Below are 21,304 nucleotides of genomic sequence, written 5' to 3' on the forward strand. Positions count from 1 at the left end.
CTATTCAAAAATAACTTAAAAGCAGATGTTTCCATGAAAGAAAATATACTTTAGTTTTGGTAGAACTTCGCACTCCCTACTTGTCTTCTTCAGAAATATAGGCCTGGCTACCATTATTTCAGCTCAGTGCTTCTCCCTGAAGCTTTTCCTGATCTCTCTATCAAATCTGCCCTTATCTTCTATGTGATAAGAATCTATGACAAACACCTCTACAGTGTGTTTTCCTGTCTGGATAAAATCTGCCTTGTGGCTTATTATTGGGATACATCCTGAAACAATCTTTTTTTCTTTTCCATGTGAACACTGAAGATGGAGGAAGTGTTAATATTCCACATATTACTTATCTGAGGTATCTGGGAATCTATAGCAAAACATTCTTTACAAGATCCCACAGCTCTGTAGATAAAGGATTCTCCATAGACCTGAAACAAGAGAATATACAGAAAAGACTGGATTTTTTTTCTTTTTCTGATTTAAGCCAAATGCCAAATCCCAAGATAATGCATTGTGTGTTACTTCACAAATCTGTTGGTGAAATGCTACTTTTAGCATATGTTAAGAGATGTTTAGTGGTGGTGGTGGGGGGGGAAATGTTGTCAAACATATTTGGTATGTGTAGAAAAAAGAATAGTGACTTTTGAAATGGAACAGAACTGATTATAAGTCATTGTCCTCCAAGAGTTCTCCTCTCTCAAATGGAGACAATGACAATTCTCTCATGAGTTTATTGTGAATAAACATTTGATATAATGCATAGAGCATTATGCCTGCCCTAAAATAGGCAATATCCTGTGAACTCCCAATGGTTTCACCCCAGTTTTGTCAATCCTTTTGAACATTCAGACATAAAATTTTTGACTCTTAGAACATATAGGCAATAGTGAGTGATCCAAAGTAGGGAGGTTCACAATTTGTTCCTTAGATGTCTAGTGGGTCTGTGAAAGTGGCCCAATGGCCACCCTGTGAAGGGATGAGAGTTCTGAGAGTTCTGACTCTTAGCAAGCTTTGCTTTTATCTGTTTATCCATCTATACACCAAGGACTCTAGTCAAGACTTGCCCTAAAGTCTACAGTCATATACCCAACTGCCTCATCAACAACTACTTTGATGTTTAACAGGCATCTGATTTTAACACGCTTAAAACCAAACGCACAATTCCTCAAACCTCCTTAACTTACCTTTCCACGCTTCCTTATCTCACTGAATGGCAACATTATTCTTCCGGTTGTTCAGGCCCCAAATTCCTGAGTTATGCTCAACTTTGTTCTCTCACATACTGCATTCAATCCATTAGTAATCTCTTTGGGCTTTTTCTTCAAAATAATATCCCAATCCCTTGAATTATCATCAGCTCTCCAGTACACATTCTAGCCCAAGGATTACTGAAATGACATCCTAACCGGTATCTCTTCTTCTACTTTACCTCCTTCAACCTGTTTAACTCATAGCAGCAGTGTGTTTCTTTCAAAAATAAGCCATATCTTGAAGGTCCTCTGCTCAAAATCTTCATTGGCTTCACATCTCTCTTAGAGGAAAACAAAAGGTTTTGCCATAGTTTAAGGGTCTATCTAATCACAGGTGCTGGTTCCCACTCTGACCTTGTCTCCCTTTTGCTAACTCAATTCTAGTCACTCTAGCCTCACTGTGGATGCTCAAGCACTCCAGGCTCATGCCTGCCACAGAAACTTTTGATAACTAGTGACTCTACCTGGAATGTTATGCTCCCCAAAACTATAGAATGTTGCTTCTCACTTCTTTCTGCTCTCTGCTCAAACAACGGCTTATCAAAGACCTTGCTATCCAGTAATTTAAAATGGCTGACACATATTCCTAGATAACTTTTTCTGCTTTGTTTTCTTAATAGATCTTACCACCTCCTATGACAGTATGCACTTATTGACAATGTTTTTTTTTTTTTTTTTTTTTTTTTTTTTTTTTTTGCCTGTAATCTCTACATATCCTAAAATGTAAGATTGAGAAGAGCTGAGGCATGTCTGTTTTGTCCAAGGTTGTATCTTTGGCACCTACAATAATGCTAGGAACACAGTAGGTACTCAATAAATATTTGTTAAATAAATGAATGGGTAAATGGATCAAGACTATGCTTATTTCAAATGACGTATTCCGGTGCCTAAGTAAGATTTTTAAAAATCATGAAAACCTCTGATTTCTACATAGGTTGGTGATACCCTTTTGAATTGTAACTATGCTTAGCTAGAGTTTTAAAATTAATTTTTAGCAGACTGAATAAATATAAAATAACATATCCATTTTTAGCATATTCAAAAAAGGAACAGAATAAATTGTGTACACTGTCTTTGCATGATTTAAATCAGTTCTGTAAATCACTAACAAGTACATAGGTAGCATGCAGCAAGGATTTAATGAATGCTAGCTAACTGTTATTGTTTGTATACGTAATTGTCTTTCCTATGCATGTGTTGTTGTTGTTTATTTATCCTTTTCAGGTATTGGAGATATAGTGAAGAAATGAAAACCATGGATCCTGGCTATCCCAAACCAATCACAGTCTGGAAAGGTATCCCCGAATCTCCTCAGGGAGCCTTTGTGCACAAAGAAAATGGTATGCAACATGTGCATTATATATTTCATGAGCTTACTAAGTATTTGAATAATCTATCTTACTTGCTCATTATGTTAAATCATTAGAAAGTAACATACTAGGGCTATCTCATATTATATTTATATAAAATTTCCTTCATAGATTTATATTTAATATTATGCTCAAGATGTTTTTTAACCTCAACCTATTTTAGTTTATAAGAAAAAAAAAAAGGTAATTTTAAAAAATGAAGAGTGTTAATTCCTTTGAAGTAACCTCACCTATTTTCTACTAAAATTCATGTAAAGATAATAATAACAGACATATGTGGAACAGGAGCTGGTCACAAAGAAGATATGTTATAAATGTGGGCTGAGGATTGTACAACATGTTGAGGATTATAATTTTTCATGTGTGCCTTTGGCCTATAGTGTCAGCAAACAAGAAAGATCCCAGCTCAATACAGTAAGGTTAGAGTAGATGTATGATTGCTTAATAACAGAAACAGATCACAGAGCTGCCTTGCTCTCCATCTCAGGATTTGGGATTCAGTCAGATCCTAAGGGAAGTTAGCCAAGCAATGGGTAATCAATGCTCCTGTATCTGTTGGGTAAAGTTTGAACATTTCTCTCCACATTCAGGGATTAGTAAGTAGAAATAAACCATAATAATAATAATTCAAAATAAAATTTATACACAATATTCCAGAGCAAAGGAAAGTGACATCAAACTGAAATACAGAGAAAAAGAAAATACCCTCTCAGATGATTTATAATAGGAACCAGAAGAAAATAATACATTATGTGGGTCCTATATAGCATGGAAAGTCTATAACATATGTGCAACAAGAACAAAATAAACATCATTTGCAAGAGCAAAATTAAGTGCATCTGGGGGAGGAATATCAAAAAAAATTAATGAAGAAACAGGGAAAAATGAAAAATCGACACCACCCACTGAAAACAATGGCTGATCATCAGCAAACTGCCAGAGTTTAAGAAAGCTTTACACTGAGTACAAGCTTGAAGGAACTGACACCCAGGATGATACCAATCAGAAAAATCAAACACAAACTGTGTTTGGACCATTGTTATATGTAATTTATACTACATTCTGTGTAATGATATCCCACAAGTAAAACACTGTATGCTAAGTCAAAAAGAACCTTGAAGCCCTGATTATAGCACTTACTGGAATTATAGTTTTTTGTGTATTGTATTGGTTCAGAGAATTAAAGGACCAAGTTAAGATATAGCCTGTATGTGACAAAAGCAGAAATCCACAGGAGAGGAGAGATTGAGATAAAACATATCTGTCTGAGATAAAAAGGAAATCAATAAGAAAATAAAGTTACAATGCAGTCAAATTGGAGACAGTAAAACCATATCAATATATGGCAAAAAACTCCACAAACTATGCAGATGTAGAAGACAAGAAGTGAAATATAATCACAGGGAAAGCAGAAAACTGAGATGATCCCCTAAAATTAGAGCTGTAACCAAGAATCTAAGGGGGAGAGGAGATTTCTTGGGGTTAGATTAAAGGGGGTTGTTTCAGCCTAGATAAAACCAGCTCTATCTTACATTTACAGAAGTTCTACCACTGCTCTAGACTGCCCACAATAAAAGTTATCACACACTATACAAAAATATATGCAAAGAAAATGAAGCCAAGATCTTACCAGTGATTAAGTATAGCAAGTTTGATAATTTTTTTTCAATTTCTTTCCTTTATTAATATTCTAAAATGAATATAACTTTTATAATAAAAATAACTTTTAAAATAAGTAATAATTATTTCAAAAGATTGAAAAAGTACGCATAACCTTAATTCCTTAGTATATTAACTGTTTTTATTTTCCCTGTTTCTATTTACAAGTCCATTAAAATTTGAGATTTGATTAAGGTTCTCTGGAAATAAATCATAATTATATAAAGGTAACAAAAAAATCTTCTGACTGCATCTTGCCCCATGATTTTTCATATTCTTGTCCATCTGAAAATAATATTTGTTTAATAAATGGTTTCCTTACATTCAGAATTTAATATTTTCTTTTCACATGGCAAAGAATAACTTTGTAAAGTACTGGCAAAAAAACAAAGCATGTTGGAAAAACCAGTGTTTACAAACGACAAAAAACTACAGATGAAACTTCAACACATCTATGTCTTCTGTACCTTACCTGGTCCAGCCCCTTCTTTGATATCCTTCAACATTGAGATCACTTTTGATCTTTCAGGAATCCTTGAATATCCTTTTTGGTACACCATCCCTTGCACTCAAAATCTCATATTACAACAATCAATAAATGTATATGCCTGTTTGTTATCCCCTCTAGTGTAAACTCTTCAAATGCAGTTACATAGTAACCATTCAATAAACATTAGTTGTTGAAATTAATTTTATCCCTTCCATTACTCTAGACCTTCACTCCCTTCAATGAAGGAGATCTCCTATTTGTTTGAAACCCTTGTTCTGTAGGGTAGCGATATTAATCAATCTGGAACGTCTTAGCCTAGATAGTCTACCAATAGCAAATTCTCCACTTTTAATTCTCTATTCAAATCTCATGCTTGTGTTTTTTTACCTTGAACTCAAATTTTACACAACTTCTTCCCTTATGTTTTTTATAGAAGAGCAAGCTCAATTTATTGAGTAAACACACTTATATTTATATAAATATAAATAAATGTATATACTTAAAGTAATTCCCTATAAGGATAAGTCCATGCACATGATACTTGACAGTCATAAAATCAGAGATGATAGAGCAATGAAATGTTTTCTCTAATTCTTCACCCTTCCACCAAGGTAGGAATTTCTTCCTAGGAATCTTCTCCTTATGGAAGTTTTCAAAAAAAAAAAAAAAAAAAATCCCAGAAGCTTAAAATTGAGCTATAGATTTTTGAAGATGTTTTCATATTAAGGTGGAATATGCCTTCCTATAATACCTATTGATATTAATTCTGCCACCTTGGCCAATGAAATGTGAATATGTGGTGCGATTTATTGACTTCCCACCATCTATCAGTTGTGCTACATAAATTTATCTAATTTAATTGTCCAACACAAATACCTCTTTACCTCATTTATAATTATTTATGAATGAGGAAAACAACATCAGCTAGTTTAATTAACTTACTCATGGTCATGAAAGTGGTGATATTATATGTCTACGGTTTGAAACTAGAACATTCTAGCCTCACTGAATTGCTCTAATGCACTTTCTCCAAAGAGGAAAAATTAAAACATCTTTTCCTACATTATATCATTAAAGTAATTGACAATCTGTCATGTCAGGCCAGATTTTTCATTTTGTCACATTAGATATACCTTAGGCTTTCTCAGAATGTAGTTTCCTAATCCATCATCATCTCAGTTTTCACCTGTAACCATCTTAATTTAACAATTTTCTTATTTTCCTCTTTATTTTTAGCCCCTGAAAATAGCTACAATAATCCAAATGATATTTGACTTATGCTATATATATATATATATATATATATATATATATATATATATGAATTATTTCTTCTTGCTTTTGACAGTGTTTTAAGCAATGGCATGAGTTTTTAACTTATATTAAAATTGTAGTAAATAATCATTGCATTTACCCGCCTTCAAATCTCTAAGTTACTTGCTGTCAAGCCCTGCCTCCTAGGTATTCTATATTCTCTCCTTAGAAAATGCAATTTTAAGGTTAATACAAGATTCTGCTTTAACACTGCTGCATTTTGTTTTACTGATTACAGCTCCACTTTTAGCCTGTTAAAATAGTTTGACTCTTGATTCTGTTGGTGTATTAATTCTCTACCCCGACCCTCACTCTTTGTTAAAATCTACATGTGGGATTCAAACAAATATTTTCACAAGACCCAGGTTATTCATTCACATTTGTTAAACATTAATAAACTTTTTACTAATAAATATCCAATAGTGGAAAACAGAGAGAACACACAGGCACTGCCATGCAGGATCTTCTATGAAGTTATAGCAAGACAGCTATGGTAGACAATTTCTCCTTACATTTTAGGACTAAACAATAGAACAGTCACCAGTGAAAACCAATCAAATACAAGGAAAACAAAAAAAGTCATCATATAATTCATTACAGCCTAACTGACTTCTACCTCAGAATTTCTCAAAAATGATACTTCAGGTAAGAGTTCATCTGAAGTTTCTACCCTTAGTAAGCATAACATCTACAAGATTATAACATCAAAGCTACTCACAAAAGAAAAAAATGAGTATATAAACGTTTCTTCAACCCACTGATATTTCATAAATGTTTAAAAAAATTATTGAATGAGATGAATTCTTCAGGATCAATGTTTGACAGATTTCTATTACCAAGACTTCAGGCTACTTCTTTTCAATTACTTTTATTCTCTTAACTCCTGACTAGATTTCTTACCTCTAACAAGTGTATTCAGCCAACTACAATTCTACTGTATATGGAGTGTGTTAGTATAAACCTTGGCCTGCAGACATGATAAATATGAAAATGGAAACTTCTGAATTTTTATATGATACCCAGTAGTTTCATAGTAATTAGCTTTGACTAAAAATTAAAGATGAGGACACTTCCAGCTGTTGTTTTCCAGTTTACAAATATAAGAAGTACATTCACCTGTCTGCAAGGTCTGTTTCATTCTAGATCAATGCCATTATTCAACTATAATCATCTAATGAACTTTATTTGGCAGGCCCTCGACATTTCTTTATCCAAGCTTGTTGAGGAATTACACTGGAGTTCATTAGTGTGATCAAATACCATCTCCCTGCAGAAAAATTTGAATCTACATACACCTGTTTTCACTTGGCAAGTTGTTCTGACTGCAAAACTGCCCTTCAAAACTAAAAGCAATAGCCGATTTTCATGGCATTGAACAGAATTATTTCTAGAATGAAGTGACCTGAAGTGATGGTCTATCCTAGCTGAAAGTTTTTGAGAGATGTCAGAGTTTTTTGTTGTTATTGATTTAGGAGTGCTGTCTATCACCACCTGTGATGTTGAACCAAGGAGTACTTGTGAAAAGACAAAAATCTCTAAAGGACCTGGCCTTAGAAAAATCATTAAGATTCAGGCTCTAAAGCTAGACCAAGATTTAAATCCTTTTTTCAACAGGACTAGGGCATATCATTTTATCTCTGAGCTTCAGTATCTTTGCCTGAAAAGTATAGGTAACTAATTCTACCTGACAGAGTGTTTATGAGGATTAAAAGATGTCATTTACTAAGTTTTTGACACAGTGATTCTTCCATAATAAGTGCTCAATAATAAAGGGGAAAACCCTCATTAATGATTATTAACTCAAAAGTAGGCATACTATTCAAAATTAGATATCTCCCAAAATATAGTTTTTAAGAGATGATAACATTAAAACATTTCTTATTTTCTTGAATTTTATCTCAAAGTCACAAAGAAACTTGACATGAAAGAGATATAGACAGAAAGAAAAACCTGGGCTTGTTCCCAGGAAAAAAAACAAAAGTTAAGAGAATAGTCCTAAGAAAAACACATATTTGTAGTTTAATTGTCACAAGTTTACAAATCTATTATCTGCATCCATAATGTTTTGGAACATAAATTATATGTGTTGCTAAGTTACTTGAGCCTTCTACATACTACCTCCTCCCCCATGAAATATATGTTAGTTGGAAGTATTAAAGATAGAATTATAGATAATTTTGTACTCTATTCATCCTTTACTCTAAAAGGATTAATAATAGCTTTAGAAGTTCTGTAAAATGTAGCTAGGTGATAAAACTTTAACATAAGCTAAGTAAATAAGAAAGTTAAATAATGAGGACAAAAGAAGAGACAAAATGGGCATGGCCTAGAGCTGAAAAAGGTTACTGCAGAAAATACAATAAATACCTATTTAAATATTAAAATTCCTAGCATACAAAGGAAATCACCTCTAGTTTCGTGATATATGATTTCTTGTGATTTCTTTTCCAAATGACAAAAACAAACTTGTTCCTTAGGAGGAGTACAACCATTCCTGATGCTAAGATGATTAGAAATTTCCTTTCAGGTGTTTCATGGAGACACCTCCTTATGATGTATTGCACAATGTCCTCAATAGCTGCATGAGGGCAAACAGGGCTTCTGTTTATAAGGCTGTTTCAGCATCTTTCAATACAGGTTGATACTCTCACACTAATGTGTAATTCTGTACCAGCAATCCTATAAGCGAGCAACAGGATGAAGTTCTCTTTGCAGTGTAGACTAGGAGTAGATGTACAAAGCATGGTCTTTCAACAACTCTGTGCAAATATTATTTCTCTCTTTCAGCTGAGCTTTCCCTAGGCATTTGAGGGCACAGTTTCTGGAGCACAAGAACCAGATCCATTTCAATAGACAGCTGATCTGGGAATAGTGTTTTCTTCCTACAAAAATTGAGTGGCTTTAACATACATCTTTTAAATAGCCTATTTAATTAAATGTCTATACATATACACTTTTACAAATAAGTGGTTCCTGTGTGTGTGTGTGTTTTCCCCCCACCAGGCTTTACGTATTTCTACAAAGGAAAGGAGTATTGGAAATTCAACAACCAGATACTCAAGGTAGAACCTGGATATCCCAGATCCATCCTCAAGGATTTTATGGGCTGTGATGGACCAACAGACAGAGATAAAGAAGGACACAGCCCACCAGATGATGTAGACATTGTCATCAAACTGGACAACACAGCCAGCACTGTGAAAGCCATAGCTATTGTCATTCCCTGCATCTTGGCCTTATGCCTTCTTGTATTGGTTTACACTGTGTTCCAGTTCAAGAGGAAAGGAACACCCCGCCACATACTGTACTGTAAACGCTCTATGCAAGAGTGGGTGTGATGTAGGGTTTTTTCCTTTCTTTTCTAGGAGTTTGTGATAACTTGAGATTCAAGACAAGAGCTGTTATGCTGTTTCCTAGCTAGGAGCAGGCTTGTGGCAGCCTGATTTGGGGCTGACCTTTCAAACCCAGAGGGTTGCTGGTCCTGCACATGAATGGAAACGCACTCATGGGGAAGCTTCCATGATGCACAGTACTTGCCGTTCTTCAGTCCTTTGTCTTTTTTTGTCATTCAGTTCTAGGCCTTTCCTCTGCACGCTCAATGCCCAGTAAATTTTCAGGATTACCTAAAGAGAAAAAAGAAGAAAAGATTCTTCTTAAAGGTTTCTAATATGTTTTTTCTGATGTCTGAGCCCATTTCTGGGGGAAAAAAGCAAAAGAGAAAACCCACAAATTTTTGCTTTACAGCAAGGAAAAAGAAAAGCTTAAACAAAAAACCCACAATTGAACGTTCAGGAAAGTGTGAAGACCCAAAACAGCTTTGTCTCCAAAGAAGATAGCTCTCTGACTGCTATGGACAGTCTCCTACGCTTCGTTTTTGTCAGGTGGGAGACCTGGAATACACATGCAGGACTTTAGACTGTTGGGACAGCCATTTTCCAACAAACAAGGGGCCAAAATATCTGCAATATTGTAACAGCCTTAATACTACATCCATTTTTCGTTTTATACAGCTGTTCTCAGCTACGTTTTCAATGTTTCATCACATTTATATTCACAGCTGTATTCAAATGGGACCTTTTAATTGTTTTGAAGTGTTTCTAAACCCCTTCCCGCCACCTTACCCCTACATCATTGTGATAATCTCCCCAAGTTGTATTAGGCCACTGCCCCAGGCCTTCCATGGGTCTGTCAGGAGTATTCATTATAAGTGGAGCAAAAAGCAGTATGTCTTTAAAGTGGTTTAAAGTGACAGTTATTTTATAAGGATATGTGACACTAGTAATACATTGGTGTAACCCTTTGAGAACTATCAAATCAGCTTTCAGAGTCTTAGGATCTGGTAAATTATTGAACTGGGCAATGGTAAAAACAGGCACAGGTTCAAGAAGTTCAGGTTTTTAAAACAGATATCCTATAACCCAATGTAATTTTTAAGTGATTCACACTACTACATAAATGCATTTATAACAAACAGAAATGATGTTACTTGCCAAAAATTTTCTGGCAAATAAAAAAGTATTTTATTAAATATCTTGTAAGAGTGAAATTTTATTTGAACAACTGATTATAACAGCCTGTCTTTGTTGTTGTTGTTGTTAGACACAACACACAACACAATTTCTGTTTTAAAATCCATTGCATGAAAACTCAATTTGCCATGGAAGATGCCGTAAGCATTGTCATCTAAAGAATGAATTAAAATGATGACTCTGAGATTGCATGAATATCCTCCACTGTATTAGCTATCTATCGCATGTCAACCATAGTTCTCAAAGGGTTAGTGTGGCTTCTGGCATTTAGCCATCCATTTGATAGCTGACAGAGCCAAGAGACCACCAAAGCATTTCATTGTTGAGTGTAATTTGTCCTAACAGCAGTATTGTCATTTTCACATGACCTGCAGAGCAGGTTTGTATCAATATTTTTTTCCTAGAGAAAAGTCAGCAACTGACAGACCTCTTAATTGATTTTCAGGCGCTGCTTCTTGCAGTGAAAGGCTTTACAGCCACTGGGCTGTGAACTTATTAGAGATGGTCAGAACGAATGCACCCCATGAGTCAGACATTGGCTTTGTGTGAAAGCCAGCTTTTGAGGGGATTAGATTTTGAAACAATGAACAGCTTGCCTTGAAGTTGATTATTGATCTGTTGACTGTCATTAACAAAAACTTAAACATTATCTTCTGTGAAAATTTTCCTTGAAGAGTCCTGTTCTATGTCTTTGCCCTTTGACCTTTAACTTGCAAACTGGCACAAACAGAGGAAATCTTGTGTTGCTTCTCCATTGGAGTGTTAATTGTTCTCTAAAAACCTAGTAAGCATGAGCTGTTTCCTTAGAGTGGAGAGAGAAGGAGTGTTGATGGTGGATCTGCAGATGGACACTTTGCTCTTTACATGCACACTTTAAAAATGCCCTATAGGTAGAAGTGACTTTTAATTTTCCTTTAATATAATTTCAAGTCTAAATTCATCATTTTAGTACAAATATAGAACTATGGGGGGAAAAAAACTCAAAATACTTGAAAGGCCAGTGTGGCTTTTATATAAAGCAGGAATTTTATACTAGTGAAAATTTCTTACTCATTTGCTAATAATACACATTTCCAGATGATTTTAATGAGTGTAGGTATACATTCTTATTTGGAAATGGATGGTTTGGCTGCCTTGAATTTGTATTTATACTCAACATAGCATGAAAATTAGAATGCCTCTCAGTTAAACTACATGTTTATGTTTTGGTTGGGGAAAATATTTTGTAATCATGGATGGCATGTTGCAAAGCCTTGCAGATTGTTATTTCTTACAACCTGAACATAAAGTAAGGCTAAGAAAAAAGGATAGTTAAAAAAATAATGGCTAATGGCTTTACAGCAAAACATTATGCAATGCAGACTGTATTTTGACAAGATGATGGAGATTATGTGTGTGAAGGTCAAGAAAGCAAGGGGAGAGGACAAGAATTAGCCCTGTAGCTTTATTTCAGTGCTTCCATTCTAGACAATGCTGGTATTATAAAGAGTGGCTTCTACTGCGCATGGAGCAAGAACTATATACATAAGCTAATTTATACAATGTTTGCCTGTGGAAGGGTTTAATCATTTTAGGGCCTGATGCCAAGGAAAAAAAAAAGACTGGAAATTGTATTTTGCTGAAGATTGAAATGAGTAACTATGTCATTTGGGGACATATGTAAATCATTGAGGAATTCCATCAACCTGCATTGAAAATTGATTTTTTTTTTCATCTAAAATGAGAAAGAAACTAAAGAAGCAATCTTTTGCCTCTTTACTCATTTGTCACAATATCCTGATTCATCAGAAGACAGATACACAAGGGCTAGAAAATAACCATAGCATTAAGAAGGGAAACACTCTATCATTAAGCTTGAATTCTGGAAATGTCATAGATAAGTGTTGGGTCATATTTTCCTCAATATGAGATGAGATTTATGTGATAAGAAAAGGCATATATGGCTTCTCTCTTTATTAGAACATTTAAATTTTCAGGTTGTGAGACTACAAGAGATAAGAAAATATTAAGTACAACATAATCACAAACATTGGGATTCTATTTGCTTATTTTATGCCAGGCACTTTATGGTTGCTGACTTCTCTTCCACTTGGGGTTTGGGGAAAAATGTCAATCCTAATGGAATAGTGAAAGGGAGAGCGACTAATTGGTCTAGCACATAAGAATAGTGATTCAAAAACAATGTGAATAATAAATAAAACAATATAATGTACAAGTTCAGTATCAATAGAGATATACAACATATCAAATATTTTTCAACATTCTATCACTGATAGCATGGAAAGTTCAGACCTAGGGTTTCCTAAATTGAAATGAAAACACATTCACAATGACAAAAAATAATTTGCCTTCAGTTTCATTATTTCTCATTACTTTAATATAAACATAAATGTAAACAAGGTAATGTTTCTTACATAAATTAACTATATTATAATTTTAGCCAAATATTATTTTTCTATATATTATTAACTGGACTGAATGAAGTATTAAACAGCCAATCAGTCTGTGTTCTCTATGAAGCAGTTAAGCCACAACAGATCTGTGGAAGAAGTTGTGAATTTAACTACTGACCTGTTTCAGAACAAAGTGTCTTCTGACATGGCATCAGAACAGGTGAATACAGATGCTCTTTACAATCACAAAGGTAACGTGCATAAATTAGAGAACATTATATGATACTAGCAAAGACAACTTCTGTTATAAATCAGAGGGCAAGACTTTTCTGAATTAGATGTAATAAATTACTAAGTAATAATTTACAAAAAATAATTACTGAGTAATAAAGGATAGAGACTGATTTACTGAAACAAGCAAATGTTACTTTTACTATTCAGATTGCTTGTAATCTTTTTCTATTGACATATAATTTGTTTGTTTCAAATACTAGATACTTGTTTTTATTCACTTTCTGTGGGTGATTTAAGAAACACAATGTGGTGGATGAGAATATTGCCCAACTTCACTGGTATTTCCAATACATGGATGATGTGTATATACGGGATCCTAGGGAAACTAATATAATACTTTCCACTTCTACATATTATGCTGTTATCTAGTATGCTACAAATACACACCCACACTTTGTGGATCTTATAGTAGAATAAGCAATGTGGCCATATTGACTAAATTCAGTGTGCTACCTGAAAAGGAATGGATGTTATAATCAAATAGACTGAGTTAACACAAAAGTCATTAAAATAATCTTTTTCTTTTTAAGTTTTGGAATTATTTCCAAAAATTAATAAAGGCAGTGGTTTACTGATAGTATTGAGTCTGTGAGACTGTAACATATACTGAAACAACCTCATGGCTGGTGGTGAAATCTTTTTTAGCAAACACAGCAGAGAGTTCATTGAACTTTTGATTCTCTCAAGAACACGTTCCAAAATATCAGATGTCAAACAGAACATGCCGTCTCAACCAAAAATGTTAAATTCAGATAAGCCATTATAAATAGTCATGAGTACAATCTTATGATATTGAAACCAAACTAACAATCTTATGATATTGAAACCTTTTGAAACCAAACGAACAATCTTATGATATTGAAACCTTTTGAAACCAAAAGGTTTCATGTCAATAATAATAATACTACTAGAAAATCTAACCATTTCATTGCATCTCATGCACCTTCCTGATTGATTTATTGTGATCACAGTTTATAACTGCCAGAGCATATGTATCTATGTTATAGAGTCTATGTTGCCTAGTAGGGAACCATAGCTACATCAGAGAAGTTATATTTAAAAAATTAGAACTTCCTAAATATCAGAAAAACTTCATAATAAAGAATGCAGTAACCAGGCATAGCACCACACGATAAATATGAATGCTAAATGTTAAATTTATCATATATTATGAAAATTAAAGAAGAGGAAATATGAGTCTTTTGTAGAATAAAAAAAAACATCATATAGTACTCCTTAATACAACTGGAAAATTTACTTTAGCAAGTATAAAAATAGTAGAACAATGCAACTTCAGGCTCTTCACACTAGTGATGAGTATGTGATATATCAATGTATATAATTAGACAGTGGTCATTAGCTGTTACCCTGCATAAACACATCTGATACTCATGCATTGCCTTCTAGGCTAAAAATGTCAAAGTTAGATATTCAGTAACCTCAGTTGGAAAGATCTACATAATGTTAGAATCTCCTGAGAAAAGCCATGTCCCTAGGATAGAAATTTACCTCAATAATCATGTAACACAAAACACTTGGCAGAGTAGCAAAGAAGTCGCCTTAGTGTTTCAGTCTCATCTAATTGTAACTGTTGTCTTTCATGTACTACTCAAATCATTTTTCATTTGTTTACTTTGGTGTAATTTTGAAATGATTCTGATATTTCCAGGTCAGATTAATAACATCCAATTACAAATATCCCTTCCAACATTTTATACATATATCTACTTTGAAATTTAAACCAATAGTATATAAAGCCTAAGAATGAACACTGATTTGACAAATTCACAGAAATTGAGTGAAAAACAGATGTGATATTGCAAAATTTCTGTCAATTTCCTGGTAGAATACTGAAGTATCAGCTTTCAATTTTTAAACACAACTGTGAGCTTATAACTGGACATGTCATGCATTATTTTTTAGAACAATGCTAATTCTTTATACTAAGTAAGGGTATAAGATCGTGAGTGCTGTAATGCAGCACCTCAGGCACTCATAACTAAAGCTCTTAAGGAAAATGAAGGCATAACCAGTAACTCATGGTTAGTGCATAATAATTATAAAAAAGCTATGTATGGGAGATAATTCTGAAGATTTATGAAGATTCCATGCTTTTTCAATTTAAAGAGCAGCATGTCTTAAAATGTGTCTTATACTAACATTGGACTGGGAATAATGTTCAAGTTTGCACTCAACAAATCCTTATGTTCAAGAGCATACTGGACAGTGTAGGATAAACACATCATAAACTAGAATGTTTTGCTGATTCACATAACTTTGTCATGTGCTCTGCTATAGTGCTGGATTTATATGCCGTTAAGAAGGAAGAAGAAAATCAATTAAATATAAATTTGAAAATTGCATTATGTTAGGCCACTTAGCTTCAAAGCAAGATGTTATTAACTCTTATATCATATAGAAAAACCAGAAGGAGAAAATGGTGAACATGAATGAAATGATTAACTTTTTGACTTACAAAGACATTTCTTGAGTATCTTATCCACTTGTTTTTAACCATGAACAAATATCACTCACAATATAAACATTTCTATAACACTTGGTCTGTAGCTAGATTGGATCCCAGGAGAAATACTTTTGGACACAGGCGTTTTTATATATGCCTCCTATATGATGAAGCTTCAGTGAGATGTGACTGCATGTTAGGATGCTTTTTCCTAGGATAAGATATGGTGCTGCTTGTACTTGCCATCTTTATTTGAATGTATGTTTCTACGTTGGCCTGCCTTGCCAAGATATAGATGAATAAAGCCTGGTGTGAGCTGTCCATTTGAGAAGTTACTAGAACACATTTCATTTTCTCTTATGTAATGCCAATTTGAACTTGTTCCGACTCTATATACTGAGAACCCAGTTGCAAAGGTAAAATATACTCTTCTTGAATGAATGATTCAATCCTTAAATCAATGTCGTAGTTTTGCTACCACTGAAATATCACAGAGGCCACATTTTTACTATCTTCTCACAGCTCTTTAGTATATACTATTGCCTGTGTAAAATTAGGTTTTTAGTTCTTTTTGTCACTTCTTTTGTATCTGAAGTGGAATTCATTATTCCTTTATATATTCATGAATGCAAAATTTCACAATTCAGTTACTTTTTTACTTCCAAACAAACGTGATTTCCAAACAAGTATGCTCTGTGTGCCTTATTTTTCTCTTCCTTCAGTTCTGAAATTATTTGTTTGTGTTCTGTTTGTCACCCCAAAATACAGATGGTTGGGAAGGATATATTATTTTGTGTTGGTCTGTGCCTATATTTGCATTTCTTTCGATTTCTACCTTGCCCCCCACCTTTTTTTTTTTTTTTTTACAGATTTGTTTTTCCCTTCCCTTTGTGAAAACCACAATTGAACAGAATTGAATATCGTATGTGGTGTCCTGAAAATATGTTTGTCCCTCAGTTTTTTTCCTTCACAAGTTTCATGCAAAGATTTAGTTCCAATAAATTTCACACACCCTCCAATCTCTTGCATTGGATTCTAACTTTTCTAGAGCTATTCCCCTGAGAAAAGTGAAATGCTGAGTATGAAGGCTGTTGTCTATTGATAAGCCAGCTAAGGAAGTTTGCTTTTGGTTAATGTATCTTAAATAATTATACTGGAGAGTAAATACCATAATACAGTGTTTCATTTAAGGTACATCAGGAGTACATGAATGCCTAAAACCTCAATTCTTTGGTCTATTTCCCTTTATGTGTAAATTACATATATATTAAAAAGAGTGAGAGAATAAGAGATTAAGGGGTGTTATAGTGGCAGCTTTTTGCTGTCTTGGGTTTGACTGCATCAGCATTTCTATTGTGGACCTCTATTTTCAGGGGTTTTAGAGACTCACCCATAAAAATTTGCTTCAGGCTTAAAGATCTTGAAATATTTTTTTTTAGATATATAATTTTAAACCAATATATCTTGTTTTTATATTATAAGAGGGAAATAAATGGAGTTTACTAGTTCAATTTTGTGCTAATATAACTTTTAATGAGCTTCATTTTTTAATAAAACAAAATCTAACCAGTCCATAGTCTACTGATGGTTTCTTAAAAGAATCAATAATTGACATAGAGAAAATTGCCTGCTTTGTCAGTGTAACAACCTATCTTCAAGATATTTTAAAACTTGTAACCTATATTAACATTATCTTGATTCTAATAGTGGATCAGTATGATAATGAATGCAATTTATGCCATCCATATGAGCTATCTGGTAATATAGATTTGGAAATATATAGTATATTTCGTAAATATATATGTATATATATATTTACTAGGTAGATTAAGGGAGGTAAGTGCCCATAAATTTAGTTTGTCAAGTAAATACCATATATATTTTAAAAAATTGTGCAGACATTTATCTTTCAGAGTCAGAATTAGATGCAAGCAATTGCAAAGAAAAGTTGTCTCTTGGGTAAACAATACACATTTTCTAGCTTCTTATGAAAATCATTTTTTTCTATATTGTAGTTATGGGAAGTTAAAAAGATTTAATGCATAAAATTAATGCAGACTTTATTTAAATAGCATTAAACTATGAAGCAGAGAGAAACACTAGGAAATGAAATATTTAGGCCGTTATCTTTTGGTTTATGACAATACTTTACCTTTATTTTCATTCCCATTGACATTTTCAGTTATGCAGAGAGTATTAAATTCTAACTTTAAGTGTCTGGATTGTTCACATTACACTCAACACTATTCCATTAAGTTTTTGATAATATGTAGTCTTCTGTGTGCAAGGAAAGAAAAAAATAACACATTTATTTGCTGAATGAGTTCTAAGGTTTGCAAATTGTTAGTAATTTTTTTGCCCACACAGGATTCTATACATTTATACCATCTTAAATCTGGCATATATATATATATATATATATATATATAGTTTGTTTGTTTTTTTCAGATAGCTTCTATTGACAAACACAAAGCTTGTTTGTGTACAAATATAAGGCTAAATAAATGGTGCTAAAGTGTATTATGACTGTCATATAATCAGGCAAAATTTTGTGGTGCTTAAATTAATTTTTTCATTGATTTATTGATCAATGCATTGAACAGTGTTTATTATTCACAAGTTGTCCTTTATTGGTAAATCAAGGCCTCATAGCACATTGTTAACTAAAATGGTTGACTAGTCTATGTAACAGCTCACCAAGCTACTATCTCTTTAACTCCTTATAATGTTTCGTCAATAAAGGTCAAGGGATCATAATATTAATCTCATCGCTGTAGACCATTAACATGACAGAACTTTTCCACAAAGTACTTATGTTTACAATGCTATAACCCTTTGACTGCTACGGCAACCTTTAACTACACAAATGTCACAAGCTAGAATCATCAGCATGGTTCTTGCCATGGCAATCAAAGAGTTAAGGGCTGTGCAGTGATTTGTTTTATATTTATTAATTTATATTTATTTCATTTTCATTCAAGAAGGGGATTTTGGGTGGGGCAGTTTTTTTCTGCTGTAAGTGTCTTAACCTAGGGAAGGGTTAAATGGCTTTTTATACTATTGCATCTTCTGTACTTACCATCAATTCATTGTGTTGTAATTAAAAAAAAAAAACTGTCAATAAATAAGAGAACAGAAAAATGGTTCATAGACATTGTGGTTTACTCAATGATGATATACATACATTTGTGGTGATATATAGCAGTAGGCTTTGCTATCTATGTCTTTCTAATTGATATAAAACATAAAGTAAAAACTCTAAAGTAATTTAGGCCAAAATCTCCTGTGTGTGTTTGCCTGAAATAGTAAGTATATTAAAATGTCCACGTCAACTGGAGAATTGTTTAATTTCTACCTAGATGCCTATGACTGTGACCAAGGACAGAAGCAGGAAGTATTACTATATCAAATGTATTTCAGGCAAGTACCCATGAACATAGGATATGTTAAGATTTCATTACCACTTGACAAAAATAAATATTAAATATTAAATATTAAATATTAAATATTTATAAATATTTTTTGACAAAAATAAAAATTACATTTTGGATAAGTGAGTGTAATTTATTGATTAAAGTCCTAAATTTAATCAACGAAGTTAATATTGATAACAAAAGTCTTTGGCAGAATCCTATTTAAGGATTTTTTTTTCCTCCTTCTTTTTCTTTAAATGATAGGACTATAGTAAAGGGTGGTCATGAATAGAGAACTTAGAATATCAAATAGGTACATGTAACCAAGTGCTTGAACAAGTGTTTCCTAGAAAGCAAATCTAATATGTATCAATAGTTCTAAAAGGTCATCTGAATTTTAAGAAGAATTAGGAAAGCATATTGGGAATAAAAGAAAATGTGTTCTCTCACGCAAAATTTAAGATGCATCTGTGCACGAATAAGTTAATATTATAAACTTTAATACACTCAGAAAAGAGGAGCTCTGAAGCAGAGTAACTAAGATAATCACAGAAATTTAATTGTCTGAAGTAATAAACAGACTAGAAGGACAGAGGACTGTTTGCATTAAGTTCTTTGAAATTTGCATCTAGGCTGAATCCCTGGAAATTTGGAGATCTTTCTCAAAGAGTTTAAAGAAATACTAAGATAAGCGTTGTACTTTTGGAACATGTCAGCATACAAAAACCTACAAGATTTAGTCAGCTAACAATATAGTTTATTTTTATTTGTAGAAGCTTTTAAATAAAAGATTGTCTTTATTTGTATAAGGCTACTAAATATGTTTGACCATAAATATCAAGCTGAATCCAAGAATGAATCTCCCTTGTTTTTATTATCAAAGAGAAAAAATGCTATAACCATTAATCTCACCCAGTAGAATTGTTTTTTTATATCTGAATCATTAATTTATATAATATTAAAATACACTATTATATCACTTATCTTACAATCAAAGACCAAATTAGAATAATATATTGTGGAGAAAAATAAAAATCCAAATAGGGGTACTGAGAACCTAATAACACACCTAACACACTATAGAAACACAAATATAATTTGTTGCGGTGAGCAGTGTTTGCATACTTTAAACCTTTTATAAAAAGTATTGAATAGGCGTAACTTCAACCCAGTTTGATACGCCATCATTTCTTCAATTTAGTTACCACATGGTGTATCACTAGCTCTCCCTTCCTACTTCTTCCTCCTTCTCCTCCCCTCTGCCCCCCCCCGTTGTCTGTCTCTCTCCCTTAATTGCTCTATTCCTTCAAAGAAAAATTTATAAAGTCACTCCTTTCATATCTTCCTAACTCACAGTTTTTTACTTCTTATTATTTATTTGCACTTCTCACCATGCACTTGATGTAAAATTTCTTCAATGTAAATGAAGCATTTATTACTTAATCCACTCTTCCTAATTCTCTGTCTTACTTGGCTTCTTAGCAGTATTTCATACTGATAGTTACTCTGCTATTCATACTTTTCCTAGACAGCTCCTTGAGGGTAAGACCTATTTATTTCTCACCTGTCTTCCATACACAGAGCCTGATACAGTACCAAGTTCATAGTCGGCCCTCAGTTAAATGTTGGCTTCTAGACATTAGAGTTTAGAGATTTTTCCCCCACCACACCTAACTTTTTAAACTGGTTCTTTTGAGCTTATATAATTCCCCATATATGTCCTTTTATTTTCGTGCAATGTAAAACTTAATAGAACTGACAAAGTAGGTAGAAAGATAGAAATATCCTTCATCATCTGTATATGCATCCACCATCCATTCAACTGTTCATTCAACGATATTGAGATCTGACTACATCCCAGGCATTGTAGGTGTCAGGGCTGAATCAGTGACTAAAAAGTCATTCAGGACAATGAGCAACAAATAGTATGTCAGATCATAGGTTTGATGAAGGAAATCAGGGTACAGGGATAAGATGGGGATGTTTGGAACAGTAGGGCATTTCTAATCAGGTGCCATCTGAGTGGGGGCAAGAAAAATTGAGGGAGTGGGCCATGTGCACATCTGAAGGAAGAGCCAGTGCAAAGGCCCGGAGGAGGAACAAGCATGGTGTGTTGCAAGGAACAGCAAGGGGG

The 21,304-nt window shown here is 33.4% G+C and overlaps 1 protein-coding gene across 1 annotated transcript in view; it reads left to right on the forward strand.

Moving 5' to 3' along the window:
- MMP16 (matrix metallopeptidase 16) overlaps positions 1-9,415 on the forward strand; it is a 340,143-nt gene extending 330,728 nt beyond the window's left edge. The window contains exons 9-10 of the mRNA XM_007181293.2: positions 2,469-2,584; positions 9,081-9,415. Of these exons, the coding sequence (XP_007181355.1) occupies positions 2,469-2,584; positions 9,081-9,415 (451 nt within the window). The remainder of the gene's footprint in view (positions 1-2,468; positions 2,585-9,080) is intronic.
- The last annotated feature ends 11,889 nt before the right edge of the window (positions 9,416-21,304 follow it).

The sequence above is a fragment of the Balaenoptera acutorostrata genome, chromosome 17 (genome assembly GCF_949987535.1).
Source record: "Balaenoptera acutorostrata chromosome 17, mBalAcu1.1, whole genome shotgun sequence".
In the NCBI taxonomy this organism is placed as follows: Eukaryota; Metazoa; Chordata; class Mammalia; order Artiodactyla; family Balaenopteridae; genus Balaenoptera; species Balaenoptera acutorostrata.